Source organism: Pleurodeles waltl, chromosome 6 (assembly GCF_031143425.1).
Source record: "Pleurodeles waltl isolate 20211129_DDA chromosome 6, aPleWal1.hap1.20221129, whole genome shotgun sequence".
Taxonomy (NCBI): Eukaryota; Metazoa; Chordata; class Amphibia; order Caudata; family Salamandridae; genus Pleurodeles; species Pleurodeles waltl.
In genome coordinates this window covers 1,348,631,481-1,348,657,673 of record NC_090445.1, presented here as the reverse complement: position 1 = coordinate 1,348,657,673, position 26,193 = coordinate 1,348,631,481, and the positions used below count along the sequence as shown (strand labels likewise).

The 26,193-nt window shown below is 42.5% G+C and overlaps 1 protein-coding gene across 2 annotated transcripts in view; it reads right to left on the bottom strand.

Annotated features, from left to right (window-relative positions):
• Positions 1-26,193, bottom strand: part of NRG3 (neuregulin 3) — a 1,859,719-nt gene that overhangs the window by 1,252,379 nt on the left and 581,147 nt on the right. For both annotated transcript variants that reach the window (XM_069240652.1, XM_069240653.1), the window contains exon 2: positions 1,006-1,135. In XM_069240652.1, the coding sequence (XP_069096753.1) occupies positions 1,006-1,135 (130 nt within the window). The remainder of the gene's footprint in view (positions 1-1,005; positions 1,136-26,193) is intronic.

The following is a 26,193-nucleotide window of genomic DNA, read 5'->3' as shown; positions in this document are numbered from 1 at the left end:
GGACAGGTTGTAATTTGCGACCCACTGTGAATTGCTACAATCACAGGTATAGTGGCCTGTTGGGGTCAGCACACCACCATGTCTTTGATTATTTTTTTAATACAGCCTGTTTTCCTTAAAGGAAAATGGGATGCATTTACAAAAACAAAACAGAAAAATGTTCTTTTCGTTTTTTAAGAGCCGGCAGTGGTTCATGGGACCACTGCCTGCTCTTAAAAAATGTTGCACTCCCATCAGCAAAGGGGTCCCTTGCGGGACCTTTCCCTCTGGCGCATGGGTTACCATCAACCTGAAGTTGGTGGTAACTGTGAATGTTTTGCAACCACATTCCCGGTCCCAAAACATTCTTACACCTCCCTGTGACTTGCTATTAGGAAGGAACGCCCTTAGCACACCCCTTGCTAATAGCGAGTCCCAGACCCATTTTGCGAGTCGGTAATAGGTTACCGAGCCACAAAAGAGGGATGAGACATGTGCAACCGGTAAAAGGATTTGTCCATATGGCCCTATTTTTACTGTCAGGGTTAGTGAACAGTGTTTAAGCAAAAATCATATTTCTTCGATATGAAATCATGCCTGTTGTGTGTCCCTTGCAAGATCTCATAAGGTAATGCAAGCACTTCATAAATTCAATAACTACATTAATGCATACATAAATGAATGAATACATAGATATATTAGTTAATTAATTGATTAGTTAGAGGACGCGTCGATAATTAGATAGAATTTAGCTCGAGATATCATGTCCGTTAAAGTTTTCCAAAACAAACAAGAAACCAACGATATATGTGTAGAGTTTTTGTATATTTGACTCCATTTAAATATGTAGACCTCCCCAGGCTACCTTTATCGCCTTGTTTTAAGATGCACTCATTATTGAGAGCTCAATGCTGGCCATCCAGTCACATGCATTACTATTTTATCAATCCCGGTAGAACTCATTGTTAATTTTCACGGATCCTGTAAAATCTACTTTCATATTTTGAAAAAGTGTTCTGCACTTACCGGCAGTGTGTATGCGATCCTGCAAGGGTTTCAATTACAAAGCATTCCCCATCATTGAGACAGTATGCCAGATCCTTATCTTTGCAGGGTTTAAAGTGTTCTGATCTCTCGGTGGAGTAAGTGGTGGTGTCTGTAAAGAATATTGAATAGAAAAAAGAAATCACGTTATACTTTCAAGAATTCCACTGTACATGATAATCACAAGGATATAAATGATATACTTGTTTACATAGCTGTGCCAGATCTCATTTGAGAATACCAATCAAAACGAACTTTGAATCTGCCAAAAATATATTAGCTCCAGTAAAATGTGATTGACCAAGACAGAGCATGCAATTAACATTCAAAAAATGTACGGGCCAAGTCAAAGTAAATAGGACAATTTTGTTCAATTGTCAGACTTCTAAATTAAGGATTAATAATTTGATCCACATCAGCGCCTTTCTAGTTTCGAAAAATATATTAGTAGCAGGAGTTATATTATGCGGCAATAAAGCTTTCTAAATTTATTTTCTCTCATTAACATTTTAATTCACGTGTTGTTCCTAAAAGGATTTGTTCATCTCGCTTTGAGTCCAAGTCAAATCTTATAAATCACATAATCAATAAATATGATAAGAACTTTGTAAAAATCAATAAAGGTTGTAGTTTTCAAATTAGAGTGGTAATTGGGTATTTTACAACCCGAATGCATTTCCTCCAACCTTGTCTTTTCTTTGTTTTCACAAATTTCACAGAAATGCTAGAATGTAATACTGTTGTAAAATCCATCAAATGTGATGACCTTAGACCATTGCATCCTAGCCAGTGTTCCGGGGACCACTCGGGGTCTGTGAATCCTCCTCAGGGGGTGCGTGACTGCTAAGAGAATGTAATAATATTAACAGATTATGTCCCCAGCTTTCAGTAATGACTCATTGGAGGAGGGGTCTTGGATTCCAATAATGATTCAGTGGGGGTCCCCGGGTTCCAGTACTGTTAAAGTGGGGATCCACAGAAGTCAAAAGGTGGAAACCACTGCCTTTGACAACTACATTTCATTATCATTTGCAATACTTGGCATTTTTAAAGTGTAATAAAAATAAGAATACACCCCAAATTAAACATTGTTTATATTTATGTAAATATGGAGACTATTTAATTAAACATGAGAGGTGTGAGATTCTGGTGATGTAGACAAATTAATTGTACCTTATAAAAAACAATGCATGAGTGTTAAAAAGTTTTAGTGGAAAAGTGAAGATGGAAAATGTACCTTCCTCCATTCATGAGTTGTAAAATGTGCCTGCTGTGTGATCATTTACAGTTATGCATGAGTGTAAGAAATTGGTTTATTAGTTGTGCAGGATGTGAAGCCTGGGTGAGTAATACTTCTGTAATTGTCTCCTTAGTTGAAACCAGGTACCCCATTGATGCACATGACTATCTCAGGGTAGCAAGGCAAGACAGTCCAAGGCCTACTCAGGGGAGGTAGTCCAAGCTTGTAATCCCAATTTTAACACTCACTGAATGATTGTTCAGTGAGTGTTTTTTCTTATTACACACATTACTAAATACTAAAGGTTAACTTACAAGTTTATACATCCTGCATATGGAATTACCTTTGGTGACATTCTCAAATCACATTCGACCCCCTACTAGGTCAATGACCCCCTGAATCACAGTACCCCCATCCCGCTCACTTAAAACAGGTAGAATATCACATTGTAGGGTGGTGTCATTTTAAATGAAACAGGCCCATTGGCATTGTCAGGACAACACCACATCATTGCATAACTCAAGCCTTTTGACTTTGTCAAAGGGGTCACCATGTTCTAATATGAGACAAGACTATTGGCTTTGTTAAGGGTTCACCACATTAAAAGACCAATAACAAAATGTTAAAAAGTAGCATGTTATCACTGCAATCAATTGCCATTTTTAAATGAAATCAGTATTGTCAATAAACTGTTGCAATGTTTATGAAAAATCTCTGTAAGCAATATATTATGATTAATGTATTAAAATAAAAAACATGAGTCAAAGTCTTTTAGGCACCTTTAAGCCGCATAAAATGCAGCCATAAAACCAACCACTAGAGGTTGCTGAACTCCCAGGTTGTAGAGCAAAAAATAATAAAGAATTCTCCTGGGGTCATGGATTACGGGACCCAGGAGATTTATGAGTAGTTTTTTTTTTTTCAGAAGTGACCTGGGGTCAGCTGTAAATCCTGCAGCCCCCTACAACTCTAGTTGTTGTTGGTGTTTCCCTGGCCAGATTGGGGCACCACAAGCAAGATAAATATGTATAAACAAGTCCTCACAGGGCATTATGGGGCACTCTCCTACCTGTAACAGTGAATATTTCATTAGCGGCTTTCCCACTGTGTTCGGGAGAACTGTGTGTCTTTTTGGTTTTGTTTTAAAGAGGTGACCCGGTCTCTGTTTCATGCTGGCATATAAGCCAGCATTTACATTTCTCCACCCATGTCCTTGTAAGTGGGAAAGAAAGTGGGAGGCAGCACTAGTCCAAGTGGGAGTGCAGTGGCACTCCCCTTCCTCCTTACATCATGGCTTAGGCATGGGGTTCATGGCCTCCTGCTGCTCTTCCTCCATCATGGGCATCAGGGGATAGTGTCCCCGGGGCTGAATGATCCTCGGAGAAGGTGGACCCATGTACACCTCACTCCCACAGATACTAAAATATATTCATTTGGTGGACCACTGGACCCAGGCCCATACTGAGGCTAAATACATAAAATATGACAAAGCACCACATGCTAAATTTTTTGCAAGGGGGTTTGACGGTTAGGTTCTCTAAATGTGCATAACTCTGGCTCCATTGGACTGATCGTAAGATATCTGGGCCTTGGTTTATTACACTCATGGTGGTTATCTCTAGCCACCAGGAGCACTCTCAGCAGACCTAGAAGGGAGTGCACCTTGTGGGGAGGTGGCTTAACTGGCTCCATGTGCCAGCCTACTTCTCTTTTTGCCCTCCTTAGGACCCATGGTTTCCTGGCTGTCTTGCAGACCATGCAGGGTAGCATGCAGGGTAGCAGTGGAGTCCATGTTATCCACCGACTAGACCTCAGGGATTTAATGAAACCAGCATCACTGGCCCTGGACAGACCATCTAGTTCTGGGGTCATCTGCAGAGTCCTCAATCAATCTGTGACTCAAGGGGCTTGTCCTTGAACTGTCCATATTGTTGCTGCTGTTGCAGTCCAGGTCCAGAGTTTTGATCTTTTTCATTTTCTGGGGATTGTACTTTTATGCCCTGTCTAGCCTGTGGATGGTGCACATCACTTTGCCTACTGCTAAAACAGGTTCTGGTTATTTCTTCCCTTTTGTTTGAGTGTGGCTCCGCTATGAGGACTGACATAGAAGGTGGATATCAGGTCTCTGTGTGTGTGCTAGGGAACGTCCATGTGAAGTTTAATAGGGCACGGTACAGCACACACCCAGCAACCTATCAAGAAGATCTACTAATTTGGTGTCAATTATGCCTGAACCAGCCAAGTCTGTTCCAGCTCCCCAGAAGGGTTCCGAGAAAGTGCTGTTGAAGCCACCCAAGAAGGATTGGAAGAAGCACAAAAGGAGCAGGAAGGAGGGCTATGCCATCTGCACTTACAAAATGATTAAGCAAGTGTACCCAGACACCAGAATTTCTTCCAAGTCGATGGGCATCCTGAAATCCTTCACCCAGGCCCATTTATGCACACTCTGAGTCCAATAACCATTACTCAGTGTGAGAGCTATCACCAACCCAAGCTTCTGGAAATTCTCAGAAAGGTTCAAGAACCCTTAGGGAGGAAGTGGCAAATTTATGAAACAGGAGTTTCTAAAATATTAATCGAAACTCCAGCCTTTCCTTTGAAGCAGACTTTAAATTACAATTCAAAGGAGAAGAATAATTTTTCTAGCTGCTACCAATCCAAACATTTAATAAATGCAGCAATGTAGCCCAATGATTACCAGCAACCAGCCTTACCTGAGTGAAAATTATTTTGAGAATTGTTTCACTGGGAGTACATGTTCAAGATTAAGGCCCATATTTATACTAACGCAGTTTTGCATCAAACAAATTAGCGCCGGCTAACGCCATTCTGAAGCGCCATGCGGGCGCCGTATTTATTGAATGACGTTAGCCGGCGTTAGCCGCCGGCGCCGTCTGGTGTGCATTAAAAAAAAACGACGTACACCAGGCAGCGCCGGCGTAGGGGAAAATGGAGCTTGGGCGTCAAGAAATGGGGCAAGTCAGGTTGAGGCAATTTTTTCGCCTCAGCCCGAATTGCGCACTTTTTTTTCACTCCCAACCCCCATTGAAATGACTCCTGTCTTAGCAAAGACAGGAGTCATGCCCCCTTGCCCAATGGCTATGCCCAGGGGACTTATGTCCCCTGGGCATGGTCATTGGGCATAGTGGCATGTAGGGGGGCACAAATCAGGCCCCCCTATACCACCAAAAAAAAAAAAAAAACACTTACCTGAACTTACCTTAATGTCCCTGGGATGGGTCCCTCCAGCCTTGGGTGTCCTCCTGGGGTGGGCAAGGGTGACAGGGGGTGTCCCTGGGGGCATGGGAGGGCACCTCTGGGCTCCTTTAGAGCCCACAGGTCCCTTAACGCCTGCCTTTTGCAGGCGCTAAAAAACGGCGCAAAAGCAGGCGTACGTCATTTTTTTTGACCCGCCCACTCCCGGGCGTGAATTTTGCCCAGGAGTATAAATCCGACGCACATGCCTCGGAGTCGATTTTTTAGACGTGAACGCCTACCTTGCATCTCATTAACGCAAAGTAGGTGTCCACGCTAAATAATGACGCAAACTCCATGGACTTTGGCGCTAGACGCGTCTATCGCCAAAGAATAAATATGGAGTTAGTTTTGCGACGCAATTCCGGCGCAAACGGAGTATAAATATGCCCCTAAATTCTACTTATCCTGTGTTTAAATATCTGTACCCTACCTTTATGGGACTGAGACTCAGGTATGGAGCCTCATCCACAATAAAGGTCCAGAAACCAGGAGATCCAAAGCAACAAAAAAAAACATGGTGTATTAAATGGGTGGAACACATTTGCAACAATGAGGGATTATGGAGGTGGAGGAGCCAAAACTATAGGTGGCTTTTTACAACAATCATGGACATCTCTAAATGGTTTAAACGGTTTGACAAAAGGCAGATGACGAAAGTAGGGAGAGCAGAAAAAATCAGGATTGCAAGACATGGAGTAGGTTTGCATTCCCCACCAGCAATAGAGGTGACAATTGAAGAAAGCAGTCCTAGGAACAGTGTTGGAAATACAAGTGAGAGGCTCATCACAAGGGTAAGAGATAATTCCATCATTGAAAAGACAAATATTGTTGATGTTTGTTTTGTTATCTTAACTGGAGACTTTAGTGTACAGAATTTGAAATCATAGGCATTGAAGTAAATGGCAGTTTGAATTATGGTTTAAAAAATGATAGGGGTTCCTCTGGTGAGATAAAATGTGCTCATCAGAAATACATTTGTCTTTTTAGAATTCCCAATGGTCTTTGGTTTTCGGATCTTTGTAGCAGGCTGAGCCCTGCTACACATAATAAAAAAAAATATTAAACTAATATTCTAAGTATATTACAATAATTATTTTACTCATTCTGGGTTGTCTCGGAAAGATGGTCTGTTATAATATTGATAACAAGAATCTCATATCACATACGTTTTGTGGCTTAAATGTCAATTACAAAATTAGTATTAAGGAGCATTATTTATTTTCTGTTAATGTGGCCCAACGAGGCCAAAATCCTTGCAACACATTTACAAAGTGGTGCAATACATGCATTGCGCCACTTTGTAACCCTTATCGCTACATTATGCATGCACCAGGCATAATCTATGCAAAGGGGGCATTCCCCCCTTTAAGGTGCACCGAACAAATGGCGCAAGGAAATCTAACAGATTTCCTTGCTTCAAAGTGCTTTTATGGCACTTTTAACGCCTGCTCAGAGCAGTAGTTAAAAGGGGGCTTCCGTTATTTATAATGGGCCCCTAGGTACACTGCAGGAGTAGCACCAATACTTTGGCACTTCTCCTAAAGAGTACATCAATCGCTTCATGAAGTGATTTCCCCTCCCCTGCCCCATGGTGCACTGTATTTTAAATACTATGCACACATGGTGGTGGTGGTAGGGGGCAGTAAAGGGCGTAAAAAATGTTTTCTTAAATATGCCTCTAAATTTTGTATAGATTTTCTATTATGAACTCCAAATGGACAATAGTTTGTAAGCAATATTTAGGACACCATGTTTTAGTACCATTGCCTCTGAAATGGTTGAAATGACTGGAAACTCAAATAACCAAAGATCTCCATGCTAGACTGCACAAATACCACATAAGTGTGCCCAAAGAACACCCACTGTGCTTACATAGCAGTCCTAGGAATTTTAAGCCTATCTTGCAGTACTACAACCACACTTTTTCATACTCAACATCCACAGGCAGCACTCTGACCTTCTCTGGGATACATCAATTGTTTAAATTACTGCCCTCTGCTTCAGGCACATACCTGTAATCTTCACCCTCAACTCACTTATTCTGCTTTCTCAGATTTTGGTTTGGCTTTAATATTACACACTTTTTGTTCCATCAACCTCTGTATCTTGTCAATTATGTATATTTTGAAAGCCAAAACAAACATATCCACTCAGTTTAATATTCTGACTTTCAATTGTCTCTTGAAAATTATGATGCTCTGGCCCACAGTCTATAGTTTCCTTCCTCAGAGGGAACTTTTTAGGATGATAGAGAAGTAAAGGAGAGTTAAAATCGACCTTTCAACTTAATTGACAGAGTAACCTATTTGGTCACACATTAAATCCATGAGGCAGAGGATAAAGTTCAAAAGTTTATTGCAGAGTAAGAGCCAAATTGATGTAAATGAATCCTAACAACATTCTATATAAATGAATGAAACCTTTGTGGTCAGATCACTTAAAATCATTCCAAAATCTGTGGCAAATCAGAGGAGATAAGACTTATCATAAAATAGCAATTTAGTTTTCAAGGAAAGTACACATATTTCAAAACACTAGATATATTACAATTACATTAAAAATAATTTTGCGCAGCAATTTTGACTAGGATCTGTATGCGGAGGGCGCTGTGTAGGATGGCAAGAGATATGGGCTTACACGTGGACCAAAGGGGATTTTGTGGCAACGGCAAGTGTCAGGGCCCATTCAATACAAGAAAGTTACTTCACTGTTTGGAAGATTGTTCTCTGTTTTGCAACACTGAGGCAGACCAAAATTGCTCCGCCCCCCCAGTTGGCTCCAGAGCAAGCACAGCCATTGTCTGCGTATGGCCAAGATGGGGTAGCAGAGGCAGAAAATGTTGATCAGAGTTTCTGAAGAAAACTCACATAGGAGACATTGCAAATCCCCTCCAGTCCTCAGCCAAGGTCTATCATGCATTTTTGGTGGTAAGATCCTGAGACAATAGTTCAAATATTTGTTTCTTGTTCTCTAGTTTATAACTTCTCCTAAGTACTGCTGTGGATTCATGTTCTTGTTGTTGTTTAGTGTTAGCAAGGCATGGGACTGTTTCTCTAGGGATGCCCTGTCTTCCACTGAATAGGTTGTATCTTTCCCTTTTTTGATGTTCTTTTGAAGAGAGCATGGTTTACTGCTGCTGACCATAATTTCGCCAGGCCTAGCTGGTCAACTATGTCATCAAGATGCTCATGAGCTGTTGAACAGGAATTTCTTTTAATCTACTCCCATACGTAGCAGTTCATAGGGTTCATTTCTTGCTTTGCTCTTCAGTTTGAGAATGCTTCATGCCTGACTTGTGACTGCTTTATTACTGCTTTATTAGGAAAAACTCCAGTTTGATCTGGGCTGGTGAAGTAAATCGGGGGAGCTTGAAGATGTACCTATTTTTTTTAATTATTGTGATGTCCAAATGTGTTGTGTCTCTGCCATGTTGCCATAGGCCAGGGTCGAGACCATCTTTGCTCTGGCTATTTCTGGCATCAGGATAAATGAGTACTTAATCAGTTTGTCAGCTATGACCAGAAGCCCTGCTGCCAGGGCAATCCTTTTCGTCTTAATTTCATCCTTATGTGTTCTGAAAAAAACACTATTGTCAATTAAGAGGCCAGGGTACTTATAGCATGCTGTTTCATTCATTATGCTCCTATCCAGGTGTCAGATGTCTGTTCCTATTAAAGTGTTCTGAACAAGAATCATGATTGTAGTCTTTGTGTTACTTATTTTCAAGCCATTCTCCAGGGAGTAGGCTTGGATCTCTCCCAGAAGGTGTTGCATGCCAACTCTGGGTCTACTGAGTAGTACCAGGTCATCAGTGCAAAGAAGATTCCACACCTGGATCTACCCCAGCTTGGAACCCTACGAATATATGGAGGACAGAGTGCCAGAGAGGTCAGCCAGAAAGAGATGAAAAAGAAAGGGTGCCAAGACACACCCAGCTTGAGACCTCGGCCTTGATAGATTAACTTCATTCCCTAGTTTTATCATAATCCAGGTGATAGAATATAAATTTTCAATGGCATTCAGAAGATGGGATGGGATTTGCCAGTTCTTAAGCTTTTCCCAGAGCTTGCAGTGATTGACGCCATCAAATGTAGCTTGAAATCCATATAACAGAGGTAGAGTGGAAGTCTGGTAGTTTTTGAAAACTTTATATTAATGATAAGGCCAACATGTTTGTATCCATGCCTGACTTCCTTATGAAACATGTTTGGTTCGGAGGGACAATACAGTTCCGGGTGACCCAGTTGCAGAGTTGCTCAAGGAGAACCCCAGTGTAGTATTTCGCCTCATTGTCTATCAATGCTATCAGCCAGTAGTTCCCTGGCTCTGATTTATTCTCTCCTTTAAGAAAGGGGAAGATTATCAATCCTCTCCAGGAATCTGGAATGGATTCCCCTGTCAGTGCGAGGCTGAAGAGTGGCACCATGGCTTCGGCCCATTTTGATGCGTCTGTCCTATAGATGGCCTGTGAGACACCAGATGGCCTGTGAAACCCCAGTTTTTCTCCCCTTTGTTATCTGCCGATGAATGTCAGCAATCGTAATGTCATAGTTGCTGACCTCTTCCGGCATCAACTGGTGGCCCATCGCTGGGTCAGGTCCCTGCTGATTACCTTGTTGATTTTATGATTTTGTGTATACTCCATCTTGTGAACTGAAGTGAGCTTTTAGAAAGGTGGCCATTCTTCCTCTAGGATGCATGGTTCAGGCTTGCAGCATGCGGAGCCTTTCAGGACATTTACCGTTTTCCAGAAGAAGCTTGAGTTCTTATGCTTAACATCCCAGATCAGCGTCGGCCAAAAAGATTTTTCGTTTTGGCTCCTACTAGACCATATTGCCTGCTTGAAGTGTTGTTTTGCTGATCTGAGGTAAGCAAATATTGCTTTTGTTGGTTGGAGAATGACAAACCAATTGGAGAGCTTGGTTGACCTTCTTCTTGGTTTTGCAGGGGGATGACTTCAGGGCTCTCCCTGGCTGGGCTAACTTTTTTGGCAAATTGTTCCATATAGGTTGAACTCTAACTCCTGCCTAAGATGGTCACTTTCCGATCTTAACGCCATTGTGGAGGAGAGGGTCAGCTGTAGTAGGGATAGAGACACAGCGTGTAATAAATTAATGAGTCTCCATTTGTTGAGTGGAATGCGAAGGAAGGTGGAATGTTCCTTTTAAAGCGGCCATTTAGCACCTTTAATCTTAGATGCTCTAACATCCCAAACAGTGTTTGGCTCATTAAGTTCCTTCTGCCAGTGTTAGTTTGAGTTTATTTAGGGATTCGCCATTGACATTCTTGGTCCTCTGTAACTTTGTTACTTTCGGATTGACAAAGTAAATTCATATTGAAGTATCCTGTTATTATAAATGGCAAACTTGGGTGTAATATTCCCAGTTGGAGGATGTGTTCTATTAATTTTTTTATGACTCCCCATGTTCCTTCCGCCCAGGTGGCACATAGATGTTAGTATAATTCCCAACTCTTTTCCTCTAGTTTTGAGAGTTATGAGCAATGTTAGAAATGTGTTGTGGTCGGTTGTTAGCACCTTACGTCTAACTTTAAGGGTGGTTGACAACTATAATCCGAGGCCACCCTTACGTCAGTCGAATTTGTGTACGAATAGCTAGGGATTGATATTGGCTCTGGGCCACAGGTTTCCTGTAGAACTTCAAAATATCTAATTGTATTAGGGTCTTCGAGCTTGCTCTTTAATCCTTGGATATTCCATGAGCAGAATTTTGGCGGCTTCCGATCCAATACTCTTCCTGAGTGATCCCATTTGCCCCTCAAGTAACTCTTACACTGCTGGAATGTTTGAGTGGAGTACAAATCCAAGCCTACGTCCCTAGTTGATCCTATTGAGCATGCCCTTTTTGCGCTCCTAAGAACCAAATATGTATCGAATGATGGCAGCAGTTCCTCTGCCTGGATGTCCTTGTGTGACCTCAAAGGATGTGGGTACCTTGTCTCAGAGAAGGCTTCCAGGATAATCCCCCAATCCTTAAATTGTTTGCTTTCATTGAGAACTTCATGGGCAGGTTTGGGGGATCCAAGTGACATTGGTTGATTCACTGTATTGCCCTGGTGATGGGTTGATAAGCTTGACTGACTCAATTTCAGCTGAGGGAACTTCAGTTAGACCAGGGATCAGCCTTAACAGTCTGAGTATGTTCCTGCAATTTAAGATGCCTTCGCTCCGAAGAGGGCAGTATTTTGGGTGAACAGGGTTACACATGATGGCCGTTTTTAGTGAGTTGCTCACTTCATTGGTTTGGGCCTGCATTGTGTATGGTACTATGATCAGGTGGACCTTGGAAAAGGTTTATAGGCCTGCTTTTCATTTTCTTCCTGTGGATAATGTAGGTGAAACCTGGTAAGTGAAAGTAAGTGTTGCTTTGTCTGACAGGAGACTCACTAACAGTTCTTTTATGTCACTATATGACATGTGGTGCCATGTAGTCCCAGGCTCCAGGTGATCATACAACCCCCATTGATTGTATCACAGCGGGACTAACAAGATTTGTCAACCTGTTACCTGCCCCTCCTAGCACAGTAGTGGGGGCTCCATGGTCCTGGAATAGGGTGACTGATTTCCTGCCCTGACCTCCACTTTGGTCGGAAAGATGGATCTCATTATTGGGTGATCTGGCCTCAAAGGGGTTTGTTGAGTTAGTCGCCAGGCATAAACCAAAGGTTGGATGAGGTCTTCAGCATGGACCCTTTGTGTAACTGTGCTTGTTCTTGGGCTCACTGTCACTGTACTTGTGTTTGAGCTTGGTGGCTTGACTTCTTGGTTGTCATTCATGAGGGGCGTGACAGGTTCCACTATAGCAGACGGGTCATTGTTGTAATCATACGCTCTTGAAGCAGGCTGATTGAAAGTGGCATAGTTCTGTAGCCACATTGTTTTTAGATAGTTTTTATCATGTGATTACCATTTTTGGTACCTTTTTGATTTTGTTTTGTTCCCTGTTGTGACAATAAGGTGAGCTTTTCCTTTTTTTCGGCGATTGGCTTAGCTCAAGCTCATCCCTTTGCTATCTGCCCTTGTGTTGACCTATTTTTTATGTCAGCCATGGACCTGTTTGGCTTATCTTCACGGGAAGGGGTACACCTTTTGGAACCAGGTCAGGTATCAGGGGGAGACTCTTCTAGCCTGCCCAGTAAGATGTTTGCTTGCTTGCTACCCATGGAGTTTTCACATGGAGCCCCACTCCTGTCCCCCAGATTTGATTCCTCTTTTGCTTTTGGCATGTTGTTAGCTTTCAAGTTCTCTAATACCTCCCCCAGTATCTTGGACAGTGAGCTTAATTTTTCCAGAACTGGCAAGCATGTACATCTTAGGCTGAGTTCCATGGCTTCCTCTTGAGCTCTCTTGTTTAGACAATTTAGTTTCCCATTTTTAGAACAATTCCAGCCATGTGGACTGCAGCGATATTCAATACTTCAATCTGAAAATCCATTTTTACAGAATAGTATTAAGGCATCTGCCATGGAATCGATGATTTTCAGCATAGCTGACCAGCTGCCATTGTCGGGCTCAACTGGGGACTTTTTAGTTGTACCAGAGACAAGTGCCTAAGTGTGTAGTGAGGGTCAGCTGAGTGCTTAATGCCTACAGGCTAGAAACTGGACTGTCATTGTCCTTCTCCGACACATAGGATGCAAGGAGCTCATTTCATTCTTCTTGTGTTGAATCTAAAAATTCAGTCCCTGCATGAGCGACCTCCCCAAACAGGGACTTAGCTAAAGATGAGCAGTTTTAGGTCATGTCAGCAGTACGTTTGTTGTTTTGCTTTTTGTTTGTCCCAGCTTCTGATCTCTGCTGATTTATATCATGTGTCACACTTGAGAAAGTCCTTTCTGAGCTCTTCAATGCCGTTTGGCCCAAGGACTCATCTGATGTTTGGAAAGAACTTGATGTGGACTTTCCTGATATGATCACTATGCTTTGACCTATTGAAATCAAGGGTTCATCTGCAACAAGGTTAATTTGACCAATACCCTTTACATTACTTGGTGTTTCATTTTCATCTTTCATTTTGTTGCTTGAGCATTCCAAACTATGAGGACTACTCCTTGTGGCCCCATCTGAGCTGTCTGGGATAACATGTTGGTATGCAAGAGTAGAACTACCCACGTTGACTGTAGAATCAGGTGTGGGTTGTAACACTGTGCTTGGATCACGACATAGACACTGACTGAAAGATTGTTCCTTCATTTTGATAATTACGATCCGTGTGAGAGGAACAGTTAATCCAGCAATTGGTGTGAATGTAGAGTAAATGTCAACTCCTGTGTCTTTTAATATTTGCCATTTGGAGGTAATTTTTGGTTGACCAGAAATGTCTACTGAGCCTCAGACTTTCACAAGTGGTAATGCGCAATTGTTGGATTTCATCAGTTTACCACTTTGTTGTGGGGACCTTCTGGACCTCATTATTGACTTTGCTGCTGTTTTGTTTGCTGTTGGAATGTTAGACTGTTGGGCTGTTTTCTGTAATAGCACCGACTCCTGCAGTCAGTCTGTCTCTGTGCCTTTAGCGCACTGGTCTAGTCTGATAAAAATCATTGAGAGGCATGCCGCCCTTCCCTTCCCAGCTGGTGCTGCCAGAACTTCCCTGCCGGTGCAAGAGCTGCTGCTAGATCTGGTGATGGAGCTGATGCTTGAGCCTAGGCCAGAGCCAGCTAGGTTTCAAGGTTGTGTGGTCTCAAGGCTTTGTGATTTCATGGTTTTTCACAGTTAGTAGGATTTCGGTTTTCTGGACTTCAGGGTTTCAGGATAGCTGAGCCAAGCAGGGCACACTAGGCACCTCTGCAAGCTGCACTCTGTACTAACTGAACCGCTTCCCCAGAGTTCTAGAGCCACACTCGCAGCAGCCGACTAAGGCTGCAACGGTCTCCCCCCCAGCTATCATCCTCACAAAGGGGCCAGGAGTGACCAGAAGAGTCCAAAAAGAAAGCCAACAAGCACTGAGGGCCTGATCAAGTGAGGAGGAACACACAGCCCCTCTCGGCTCCCCATATAGTCCTCAGTCACCTCCCGGCTTGCTCTCGGATTTGCCTCTTGCCTCTTGCCCACCTGCTTCACCTCTCAGCTCCAACTTTATATATAAGTAAAATATCACCAAAGGTGAAGTAAAGCATCTAATGAGGTTAAATCGCATAAGCATAAGGCATACAAGAATCAAAAGTTGAAGCAATACAAAAGGTTAGAAACGGAATCTGATGATCCCAGTCTCTGCCTAATCATTAAAGAACATGAGGTAATTAAAATAACCTAAACTAAGCTGTAGGGAAATCCTAATTAAGTCTCATGAAATATAGGAAAGTGTCAGCATAGCAGAAACCTCATAGAAGCTCTGATAGAGAGGTGACGTATAGCATAAGGCCATACAAAGGAATAAAAAAAATAGAAAGGGCTGTACCTTTCCAAGTATCAAGAGAACCTGCTCTCGTTTAATGAGGTGAATACCAATTAGGGCTAGTTTTTCGCTTTCCTTGCAAAATGAAAATTGGTGACTCCCTCAAGTTCTCATCCCACAAATCAAACATCAGGATGACCTTGAAGGTTCCTCTAAACCTGGTACACTAACATGAGTCTTTTCTTTTCAGTTTATTAGTGCTCCTTATCCTTGCCAAAGTATCCTCCCACACCCCGCTATCGCTAGTACAAATAAAATACCTTTCATTAATTGTAGATGTGCACAAATACATCTGCAAGGAAAGAATATTGCAACACGAGCAAAACTCCATTTTGAAGGTTGAACACAAATGTTAGACATGGAGCCTCTAGTTGGCAGTTGTTTGCACCCTGTCCAAATAGGGACCCTCACTCTAGTCAGAATAAGGGAGCCACATAGCTTAGATAAACCCTGCTCACCCCCTTGGTAGCTTGGCACGAGCAGTCAGTCTTATCTCAGAGGCAACACGTAAGGTAATTGTACACACACACACACTAACACTGTGAAAACACAACTAAAGTACTACACACCAGTTTATAAAAATAGGCAATATTTATTAGGTCGAACAAGCCCAAAACAACAAAAAATCCAACAAACACAAGTAACAACACAAATTTTCAAAGATTTAATCTTAGTATAGCGCTTAGAGACAAAATAGCTCCAACTGGGGCTATCATGGCACCTTGAGAAGGTCGCTTCCAACATGCTGACACCACTCGCAAGGGAGTGTGGGCCGGTGACGGACTACCTTGGAAAACGACGAGGAAACAAAGATGTTTCATGGAGTAGAGAAGTGGAGGTGAGGCGTCGCAGGAGCCGGTGTGGCATTGGTTCCTTACTACCACTGGGGAGGTGAGGAACCAGGTCCTTACTGCTAGGAAGGGAAGGTGAATGATCAAGGCGGGGTCGTTGGATCCAACAGGTCAAAACATGAGGCATCGACTTTGTTGTGTGGTGATCACACCATGGAGCCAAAGGTGCTGGGTCACAGTCCGTGTCGGGTACCACGGATGTAGGTTACACGCCCTCTGGACTCATGCTGTGGCGGGACTTCAGAGATGCTGTGGCGGTGTCAGTTCTACGGTGGAGTTCACAGTCATTGCACTCAGTGGGGAACAATGCACTGGTGCAGTCAGAGAGCAGCGCCAGTCCTGAAGTCGTTCTGGATGTCGATGCACTAGTTTCTTCCTTGTTGCACTAGAACTCACTACCAAGGGCCCAGGAACTGGATTTGGCATCACTTGGCAGGTTAGGACTCACAGCAAGATAGTCTCTGAGACTTCTTAACAGGAGGTAAGCTCAGTCCAGGTCCCAGGAGAACCTTTGGAAGCAGGGTATAGAAAGCAAAGTCCAGTCCTTTCACTTCCAGGACAGAAGCAGCAAGCAGCAGGCCAGCACAGCAAATCAACAGGTAGAGTGGCAGTCTCTCCTACAGCATCGAGCTCCTCTTCCTGGCAGAATGTCCTCAGTCCTGAAGGATTCTCTCTATGTGGGGTCAGAGGTCCATTACGTATACCCATTTATGTCTTTAAAGTAGGTAAACTTCAAAGATAATTCTTTGTAGGGCACAAGACCCTGCCTTTCCCTGTCCTCCAGAGGGTTGGAAAATGCTTTGTGTAAGGACAGGCACAGCTCTATTGAGGTGCAAGTCTCAGCTCCTCCCGCCACTCTAGCTCAGGAAGACCCATCAGGATATGTAAGGCACCTCAGCTCCCTTTGTGTGACTATCTAGAGTGGATGCACAAATATCCCAACTGTCATCCTGACCCAGACGTGTATTCCACAGACGGGCAGAGGCACAGAATTGTTAGCAAGAAAATGCCCACTTTCTAAGAGTGGCATTTCCTAACCTACGCTTCAAAAAACAACTTCACCAAAAGATGTGTTTTAAATTGTGAGTTGAGAGACCTCAAACTCCAATATCTATATGCTCCCAATTGGAAATTACACTTACAGTGTATTTCAAGGCAATCACCATGCTACCCTATAGGAGAGACGGGTCTTGTAATAGTGAAAACCAAATTTGGCTGTATTTCACTATCAGGGCATGTAAAACACACCATGTCCTACTTTTAAATACATTGCACCCTGCCCATGAGGGTGCCTTTTGTCTACTTTAGGGGTGACTTTCAGGTAATTAAAGGGAAGGTTTGGACCTGGCAAGTGGGCGCACTTTCCAGGTCGAAATGGAAGTTTAAAACTGCCCACACAGACACTGCAGTGGTAGTTCTGAGACGTTTACGAGGCTACTCATGTGGGTGGCAGAATTAGTGCGGCAGTCCCACTAATAGGTTTTGATTTACAGGCCTTAAGCACCCCAGGTGCCCTAAACTAGGGACTTATGAGTACATCAAATATGCCAATCATGGAGGAAACAACCATCAATACATTTTAGACAGAGAACATATGCCCTTTGGCACTGGTTATCAGTGGTAAAGTGCCCAGAGTCCTAAAGCCAACAAAAACAGTTCAGAAAAAATAGGAGGAAGAAGGCAAAGACCTTGAGAATAACCCTGGGAAAAGGGTCAGGTCCAACAAGAAGAAATCAAATGTTTTGAGCCTTTGGTTATGCTAACTTAAAAAGGCATTGCATGCACATTTGAAAAACATGATTGTAAGTGCATTTTACAATTATAAATGAAAACAAGAATCATAAATGAAGGTGATTATTATTTCACCATAATACCATAGTCAGAGTAAATGAGCATAAGGGTATATGAGTACTTCAATTTAGCATGTTAGAGCTAATCATAAGAGCACACATATCTGAATTTCTAACCTTCTTCTGTGAATTCACCTTCAGTAATATGATTTAGGTGCTCCACATTACATTAGTAGCATTAAGCCATATGATATATATTGATAATTACATTTTTATATCACTCCTATAACCCATGAAGGGGCAACCAAAATTAGATGCCACCAAAAATTACCCAAATTCTTTTCTCTGTCACTATGCCTTTAGGTTAGGTGGCTCTGACCCATCCAGTCTTCTTAACGATCTGTAGATCAAGGCACCAGAGACATTCAGATACAGGGGAGCTGAGAGAATAGGTCACATAGCAGATGCTCTGAAAACACCGCTATGATGTGACAAAGCCAGTGATACATTTGGCTCAATCACTGCCCAGACTTTCTAACTACTTTTTGGAAAGACACTATCCTTTTGCCAGGTTAACCAAAGTTTAGCCATATATGGCTGTGATAACAGTATAAGTAATCATTCTCAAGGGATGACTTTTAGTCTCTAGTCTAATGATTATGCTTTGGAAAAAGTGCTTAAGGGTCTCAACCATAGCTTTCCAAAGTACAGTTGAGACCTTTGCACTTATTCATTCATTCATTCATTCATTTGATTGTGCTGTTGCAATGTGTTAGAATTGGGGATTCGGGTTGGCTACGGGTATGCACCTGAGCCAAGCAGAACGCACCACTCTAGTCAGAGTGAGGGAGCTACACTCCAAAGATAACCCCTCCTTACCACCTTGGAATCTTGGCCAGAGCAGTCGGGCTAATCTTAAAGGCAATGTGTAAAGCATCCACACAAAACACACACTCCAGTGACACAATAAATACACCACAAAAGAGTCTCCAATGCAAAACTTTATGACAACAAACTGCATTGCACAAAAAAACTTAGACCAACAATCACTTTGCCAATGTGGCAATTGGCAAACCATCATAGTGCAAAATAACAGAAACATTTCTCAATTGAACCTGTCATAAAAATACACCGTCCCCAGGCGTGAAATGCTGATCCTGAAATATGCCTGTTATCCTAGAAAGGCAACCACGACCCCAGGTCATAACATACAGCATAAACAATGAGGCCAGAAACACAATAGAGAAAAGCAGAACATAAAGCAATCACCAACAACACCTTCCACGTGAAGGCTACAGCGCATCTGCACTCCTTTTATAGGTTATGAGGTAAAACCCCACCAGGTCAAATACAGGAACTCCTACGACTGTAATTACGGTACAAAGGGGCTCAGAAGGAACGGGACCTCTGTCAAGGTTTCCTTCCCGTCCTGCAAGCCACTTGTAAGTGAATGCCCCTGCAAGAGATATGCCACCAATATGGGGAGAGTGCACAAACACTTCTCCTTTTGCCGCAGGGAGACCTCACAGGGTCCCCCCACTTTCCTCCAGTAGTAGCAGGTAGCTGCCCACAATGGAGAGACCCCCCGGGAGAACGAGCAAGGTCATACACCACTGTCCATAAGCAGACAGTCACAGCTGTTCCAAGAAATATGGCTTTCTTGTCGTATGGGGTGGGGCTGCCCACATTGTGGCTCCATCTGGCATCTGACCTCTGCACATCCAAAAGGTCGGGAAGCCAAATAGAACCTTCCCCCGTACCAAGAAAATAAGGCACTCACCACACGCTCCAGTGAAAGAAGACTATAGCGCTCACCAGGTGCTATGACTATGCCAGAGGAAGCATTTCTATCAGGGAGAATCCTATGCTGGCCCCTAGAAGATCACTGGGGGCACACAGAAACAAGGTATCAGCAGCAGGCCAGCACATCAGGGTCCTTGGAGTGAAGTGGCAGTCATCCTTCTGACCTAGCAGGCCACAGGTCAGCACAACAGCAGGTCAGTCCTAATGACGGTTCCTCCTAGCATAACAGTTCCTTTCAACAGCATTTGGTTACAAGTCACAAGTGAAAAACATGTGGCTACAGCCCCTGTACTTATGTTTTTGATCCAGGGGCACTTAAATGACCTTTATAAGTGCACAACACCCCCTTTCAACCCCTTCAAGGATATATCTCTCTTGTGATGAATGGGATGAGGACAGTATAAAAAGGAGTAATGAAGATTACCAGTAAGTAATTAGACATTACTTTTAGCATGCTTAGTATCTGCTTTAGTGAAAATACAAATTGTACATTTTCTGTTTTTAAGTCTAAACTAGCAGATATTTCAAGACTGATGCTGTAGGGTATTTATCATGCAGAATCACAGATGCGTAATGAATCCCTGCACACAAAATAGAAACTGTTTAAAGTTGCCTTTGCTTATTTTAGCAGCATGAAATACTGTCATGTTCAATTTACACATAAATAATCACACAGATGTTTCTACCACTGATACGTGGTGACACACAATTGGGATTCTGCCAAAGCAATTCCCCCACAGTGATGTGTGTGCGCGGTAAGGACAACTGAATTGATGCTTATAAAGTGCTTTCATGGTTTAATGCATGCCAGAGATGAATTTATCTATTTTCCATAGATAGGTAGGGGCAAGCTGTTGTATATATAGACTGCTTGACAGATTACTTATACTGAGGAAGAACATTGGTAGAAAATATCAAAATAGAGACCATGTTATGCACAGATTATTTTTAATTCCAGGAAACACCAACAGATGAAATGAGATGGCACACTAAATGATGTACAAATATAGATACAACAAAAAGGAAGCATATACAGATAATAATAATTATGACAGTGGCATAACCAAATATACTAAGATGAGTAGGCACATGCATGGACATTCAGAAAAAACAGAAAGCATGATAGCTCGATGGACACATGCACAAGGGTGGGCACAGACACACAAAACACTTTCAGCACCATGTGTAAAGTGAAACATTGCTCACATGTGTTATGTTTTTCAGCAGCCTTCAAACAAGCAAAAAGAACACAACTAACAATGAATGAGTATGCTTTTGCAATGGGCAGAACTGTCATGTTGAAAGAAGACACAAAAGAACATGGACATTTAATATTATGGATCTCTCAAGAATGTGGTTAAATGTAACATGATATAGTCCCTTCAAACCAATACCCAAAACTCTTCTATGCTTCTGACGTTTAAAAGGAGTCTGTTAGAAATGGGGTTTTTGGTTGGCAGTCAGGTTACCCCCTGTCCAAGCAAGAACCCTCACTCAAGTCAGGGTAAGTCACACACAATGCACAATTGTCCTGTGCCCACCCTCTGGTAGCTTGGCACGAGCAATCAGGCTTAACTTAGAAGGCAATGTGTAAAGTATTTGTGCAATAAGTCATACAATAACACAATTTAGCACCACAAAAATACACCAAACATTGTTTAGAAATATATATAATATTTATCTGGATAATTGCAGGTCAAAACGAATAAAGATGCAATATGAAATTGTAGAGATATCACTGAAAAGTGATATAAAGTGTCTTAAGTCTTTAAAAAGCAAACAAAGTCTCTTTCAAGCACAAAGTACCTGGTTTAAAGTGGAAAATCTCCGCAAAGGGCTGCAGAAGAAGAGATACGTGGAAAAATAGTGTGTGCGTCGATTTCTCCCCAGCACACACGGACTTGCGTCGTTATTTTTCACGCGGGGAAGTCGGGCGTCATTTTCCGGCACGCGGACAGTCTCTTTCTGTGGTTCGCAGGATTACCAGATGTCCCGGGGTCTGTGCGTGGAATCCTAGGCTTGTTTTCCGGCTGCGCGTCGTTCCGGTGGGCTGTGCGTGGAATCTTCTCCCTCACGGCAGGTGTCGCGTCGATTTCCTTTCTGGAGTCGGGCAGCATTTGTCCAGGCGAGGCCGTGCGTCGAAGTTCTAATCGCACCGCAGGCGTCGCATCGAGCGGCGTCTTTCCGGATCGGCATGCGGTGAATTTTTCACTGCGGAGCAAGCTATGCGTCAAATTTTTTGGCGCACATGGCGTCCAAATGAAAAAGAGAAGTCTTTTTGGTCCTGAGACTTCAGGGAACAGGAGGCAAGCTCTATCCAAGACCTTGGAGAGCACTTCAGCAGCAAGGCAAGAGTTCAGCAAGGCAGCAAGGCAACAGCAAGGCAGCAGTCCTTTGTAGAAAGCAGTCAGGTGAGTCCTTTAGGCAGCCAGGCAGTTCTTCTTGGCAGGATGCAGGTCCTGGTTTAGGTTTCTTCTCCAGCAAGTGTCTGATGAGGTAGGGCAGAGGCCCTGTTTTATACCCAAATGTGCCTTTGAAGTGGGGGAGACTTCAAAGAGTGGCTAAGAAGTGTGCCAGGTCCCCTTTCAGTTCAATCCTGTCTGCCAGGGTCCCAGTAGGGGGTGTGGCAGTCCTTTGTGTGAGAGCAGGCCCTCCACCCTCCCAGCCCAGGAAGACCCATTCAAAATGCAGATGTATGCAAGTGAGGCTGAGTACCCTGTGTTTGGGGTGTGTCTGAGTGAATGCACAAGGAGCTGTCAACTAAGCCCAGCCAGACGTGGATTGTAAGGCACAGAAAGATTTAAGTGCAAAGAAATGCTCACTTTCTAAAAGTGGCATTTCTAGAATAGTGATATTAAATCCAACTTCACCAGTCAGCAGGATTTGGTATTTACCATTCTGGCCATACTAAATATGACCTTCCTACTCCTTTCAGATCAGCAGCTACCACTTCAATACTGTATGAGGGCAGCCCCAATGTTAGCCTATGAAGGGAGCAGGCCTCACTGTAGTGCAAAAACTAATTTAGGAGTTTTACACTACCAGGACATGTAAACTACACAGGTACATGTCCTGCCTTTCACCCACACAGCACCCTGCTCTAGGGGTTACCTAGGGCACACATTAGAGGTGACTTATATGTGGAGAAAGGGGAGGTTTAGGCTTGGCAAGTACTTTTAAATGCCAAGTTGAGGTGACAGTGAAACTGCACACACAGGCCTTGCACTTGCAATGGCAGGCCTGAGACAAGGTAAAGGGGCTACTAAAGTGGGTGGAACAACCAGTGCTGCAGGCCCACTAGTAGCATTTAATCTACAGACCCTAGGCACATATAGTGCACATTACTAGGGACTTATAAGTAAATTAAATAGTCCAATCAGGTATGATCCAAGGTTACCATGTTTAAAGGGAGAGAGCATATGCACTTTAGCACTGGTTATCAGTGATAAAGTGCGCAGAGTCTAAAAGCCAGCAAAAACAGTGTCCAAAAAGTGGATGGAGGCAGGCAAAAAGTTAGGGGTGACCACCCTAAGGCTGTCAGGTCTAACAGTGTCCACATAGATATGTGGCATATTCCGTGTTTCTAGTTTACAAAACTACCCCATTTACTCACTTTTAGAGCAGATAATTACAACTAGTGCTTAGTGTCTCGGTGCTGTCACATAATTTATTTTCTCTGGTTCTTGCTTGAAGTCATTACTCTTTGTGCGAGCAATTACTACACAGAAGTCAATCCCTTTATGTTGATTGCAACTCTTTATATGTCACTGTCCCCACTCCAATGTCTTTTAATCTTAGTATTTAAAACGGTCCTTTAATTCCACAAAGAAACCAGTTCACCCTTGTGCATGTGTTTAGATGTTTTTGTAATTGTCGTGGCCAGCAGTGACCCATTTCACACGTCCTTAGTTTAATGTAATCTCTTGCATTCTTCGTACCTTAAACACAACTGGAGAAAGAGTAAAACAATTTCCAAAAAGAAAACCTTGAAAATACAATGAAAGATGTCTATTAAACATTCTGTGGGGCAAATGTAATCTTTTCACACAATTTGCTTTTTTCATAACCAGTTTGCTATTTATTCCCTGGTGTGTGGAATTTGCCTTTTCACATGGTTTCTGCATTTTGCTATGCTTAGAAGGTAGAGTTTCTCCTCGTACATGCCCCGGGACCATTTCAGTTTCACAGTGTTATCACTGCAGGAGATGTATCCTTCCACAGCCTGCTTAAGGGCACTCTTATGTTATGTTAGTCAGCCCCCGATCGGAGTGCATGTATTTCCTTGCTCTTTCACCTTTTTCCTCTTTATTGCCCTCACCATCCCTCTGTCTTTTGCTTCCCTTCTCCCCAATGTTTATTATCCTGCTCCCAATACTAGCAACAGTGTTTAGTTTATGTATGCATTTATTTATCTATCTGTGTATTTTCTTATGCAAAGCCCCAGCAGCTGCAAAATGATCCTTGACCGCTCATTCTGGTTTTCATGCATGCACGCACATTTTTTGGCATTTTAATTTACCACTCTAACATGGCCATCCACTGACAATAAATTAAAAAGGGGCCTCTTGACTCAAGCTGCATGAGCGAACATGCATCACAACGCCCATGATATGCATCACTGGGCATTTGTGTGCTTTGGTAGCTATATTGGAAAGAATTTTCTCCAATAGAAAACTCATTCCAAGATTGATGGCTATTCATGTGTATGTGTCTTGATGCATGCCAATATCACAAGTTTGGCTAATCCAATAGCGCAAAATGTTAACTCTGAGGCTTACTGATTTGCCAGTGCTTGCTTTCCATTGGCTCAAGGAAGCCAGGAAACCACGCCTGTAGTTAACAGAAGAGTGGCATATAACATTAGTTGCTTTGGCACCAAAACTACTATCAACTGCATCACTTTAGCTGTAGTCCCAGATAAAAAGAGTTTAATCCATATGTGGTAAATATGTGGAAACAAAGATTCAGCTTAAAGGGAAGTATTTAAATGTTACAAACAAATGCAGGTAGAGCTGTTTTGGATTTCTACAGGGATGTGCAAATAACGTAATGGTGAGTTGTACAGCAGGAAACAAGACATAGGAAACCCAATATGCATCTGCAATCTTGTTTCTGTAAAAGTGCCTAAAAACTCTGTTTCAGTTTATTATGCTAAGTTTTCTAAACTGTTTACTTGTTCAGTGGGTTAAGCGCCTGACAAAGGGCCCTGTAGTCCTGTTGGAGTGTGAACTTTAAAATTAATATTAACATGAAAAGCTTGCAATATAATGTGTAATGAAGCCACATAGAAGATATGCTAACCTAAAATATAATGTACGCATTTGAAATGTGCCCACGGGGAGTGGCCATCAATGTATACGATGATTAATGAAGCTGACTAATAATGAATTAACGATGTACTAATGTATGATTTTGTATTAGCATTACTAGTTATGTGTTAGGGTTTTGGTTAATCACTAGGCCTTAGTTAGCAAGGGTCTGGGCCTAGCCGCCTGGTCTCATATTAACTGTGCTTTCTAACGTGCAATGTGCTGCTTTCCTGAAGGACACAAAGCTGTACTTTTCCAGAAGCTAGAGATCTGTGTGTAGTCGTAGTAAATTCTTTCTCATGGGACCCGGCTTGCTCAAGGAGACATTCTTGCTGAATGCAACAGTGTAATTCGCAACAGGTGTAATGTTGCCTGGACTAGGAGAAGACAATGGAACTACTGACTGGAGCGACAAGTGTAACTTTTCTTACCTGACATTCCATCCGATGAAGACGTCAATCACAGGAGCCAAACAACTGCATGAGAACTGTGTTAGGTGAAAATTCTAGTAAGGTGTGTGACGGATTATTGGACAGAGATAACGATGTACCAAATATTGCCCAATGGGAAATTAGAGGCTTGTTCGACAGCTTTGATATAACGGCATGACCCGAGGAGAAATGGGCAATTATTGTGCCATTGTTGAGCCATTCCTCGCCATTCTTCCTCATTATTCCTTGCCACTCTGAGAGACTTTGTCCTTAGCTGTTTTATACCTTAAACCATCCTTGCCTTATTCCTTGTCTGTTATGCACTTCCCCTCCTTATGAGGGAAAAGCCTTTTCTTTCTATGCCCTACTGAGACTTACCTGTTTTGCCCTGGCTGACGGCGAATCGACTGATGTCCTTAGGACAAAGACTGACGCTATATGCTGACTCATTCGGTTGGGTAACTATCTGATGATGAATTGTAATTGTCTGATTGCCTTTTCTTTCTAGGTACCAACTGCTCTTTTGCTAGAGCCCATAGTTAGATGTTTTCCAAATTCATGTTGCCAAATTGTTTTGCGTGAAGCCCAACATGCTGATGCTAATTCGAGGTTAGATAAGAAGTGAATCCTTGCTTTGTTAAATAATGTAGTAATGATATCCTGCTAAAGTCGCCTCATGTTAACGTTGTGCTTTATTCTAATGTTCATGATCTATGCTTTGATAAAGTTTTGCTGGAGTTGCCAAATTATAGTGGTTTTGATGTGCTTGCTATTGTTGAGAGAATAAACATGATATGAGATTGTAACTAATAGGGAAAAAATGTCCTAACTCTTACTAGATTTGTTGTTGTTATTCATGGCTGAAAGGTCATTGTGTGTTTGTTGTATTGATTAATATTAAATGTTATTGATTAGCTTGATTGATTAGTTATTGTGCATAATGATAGAGTTATTGACCTATTGATTGTGATGCCAAACGATTCCTTGTTCTAGGAAGTCCCTAAACGTGGTCAAAAGGTTCATTGGCCAAGACGTGTCTCTTTGTAAGTTTACTTTTCAAGGTTCTGACGCG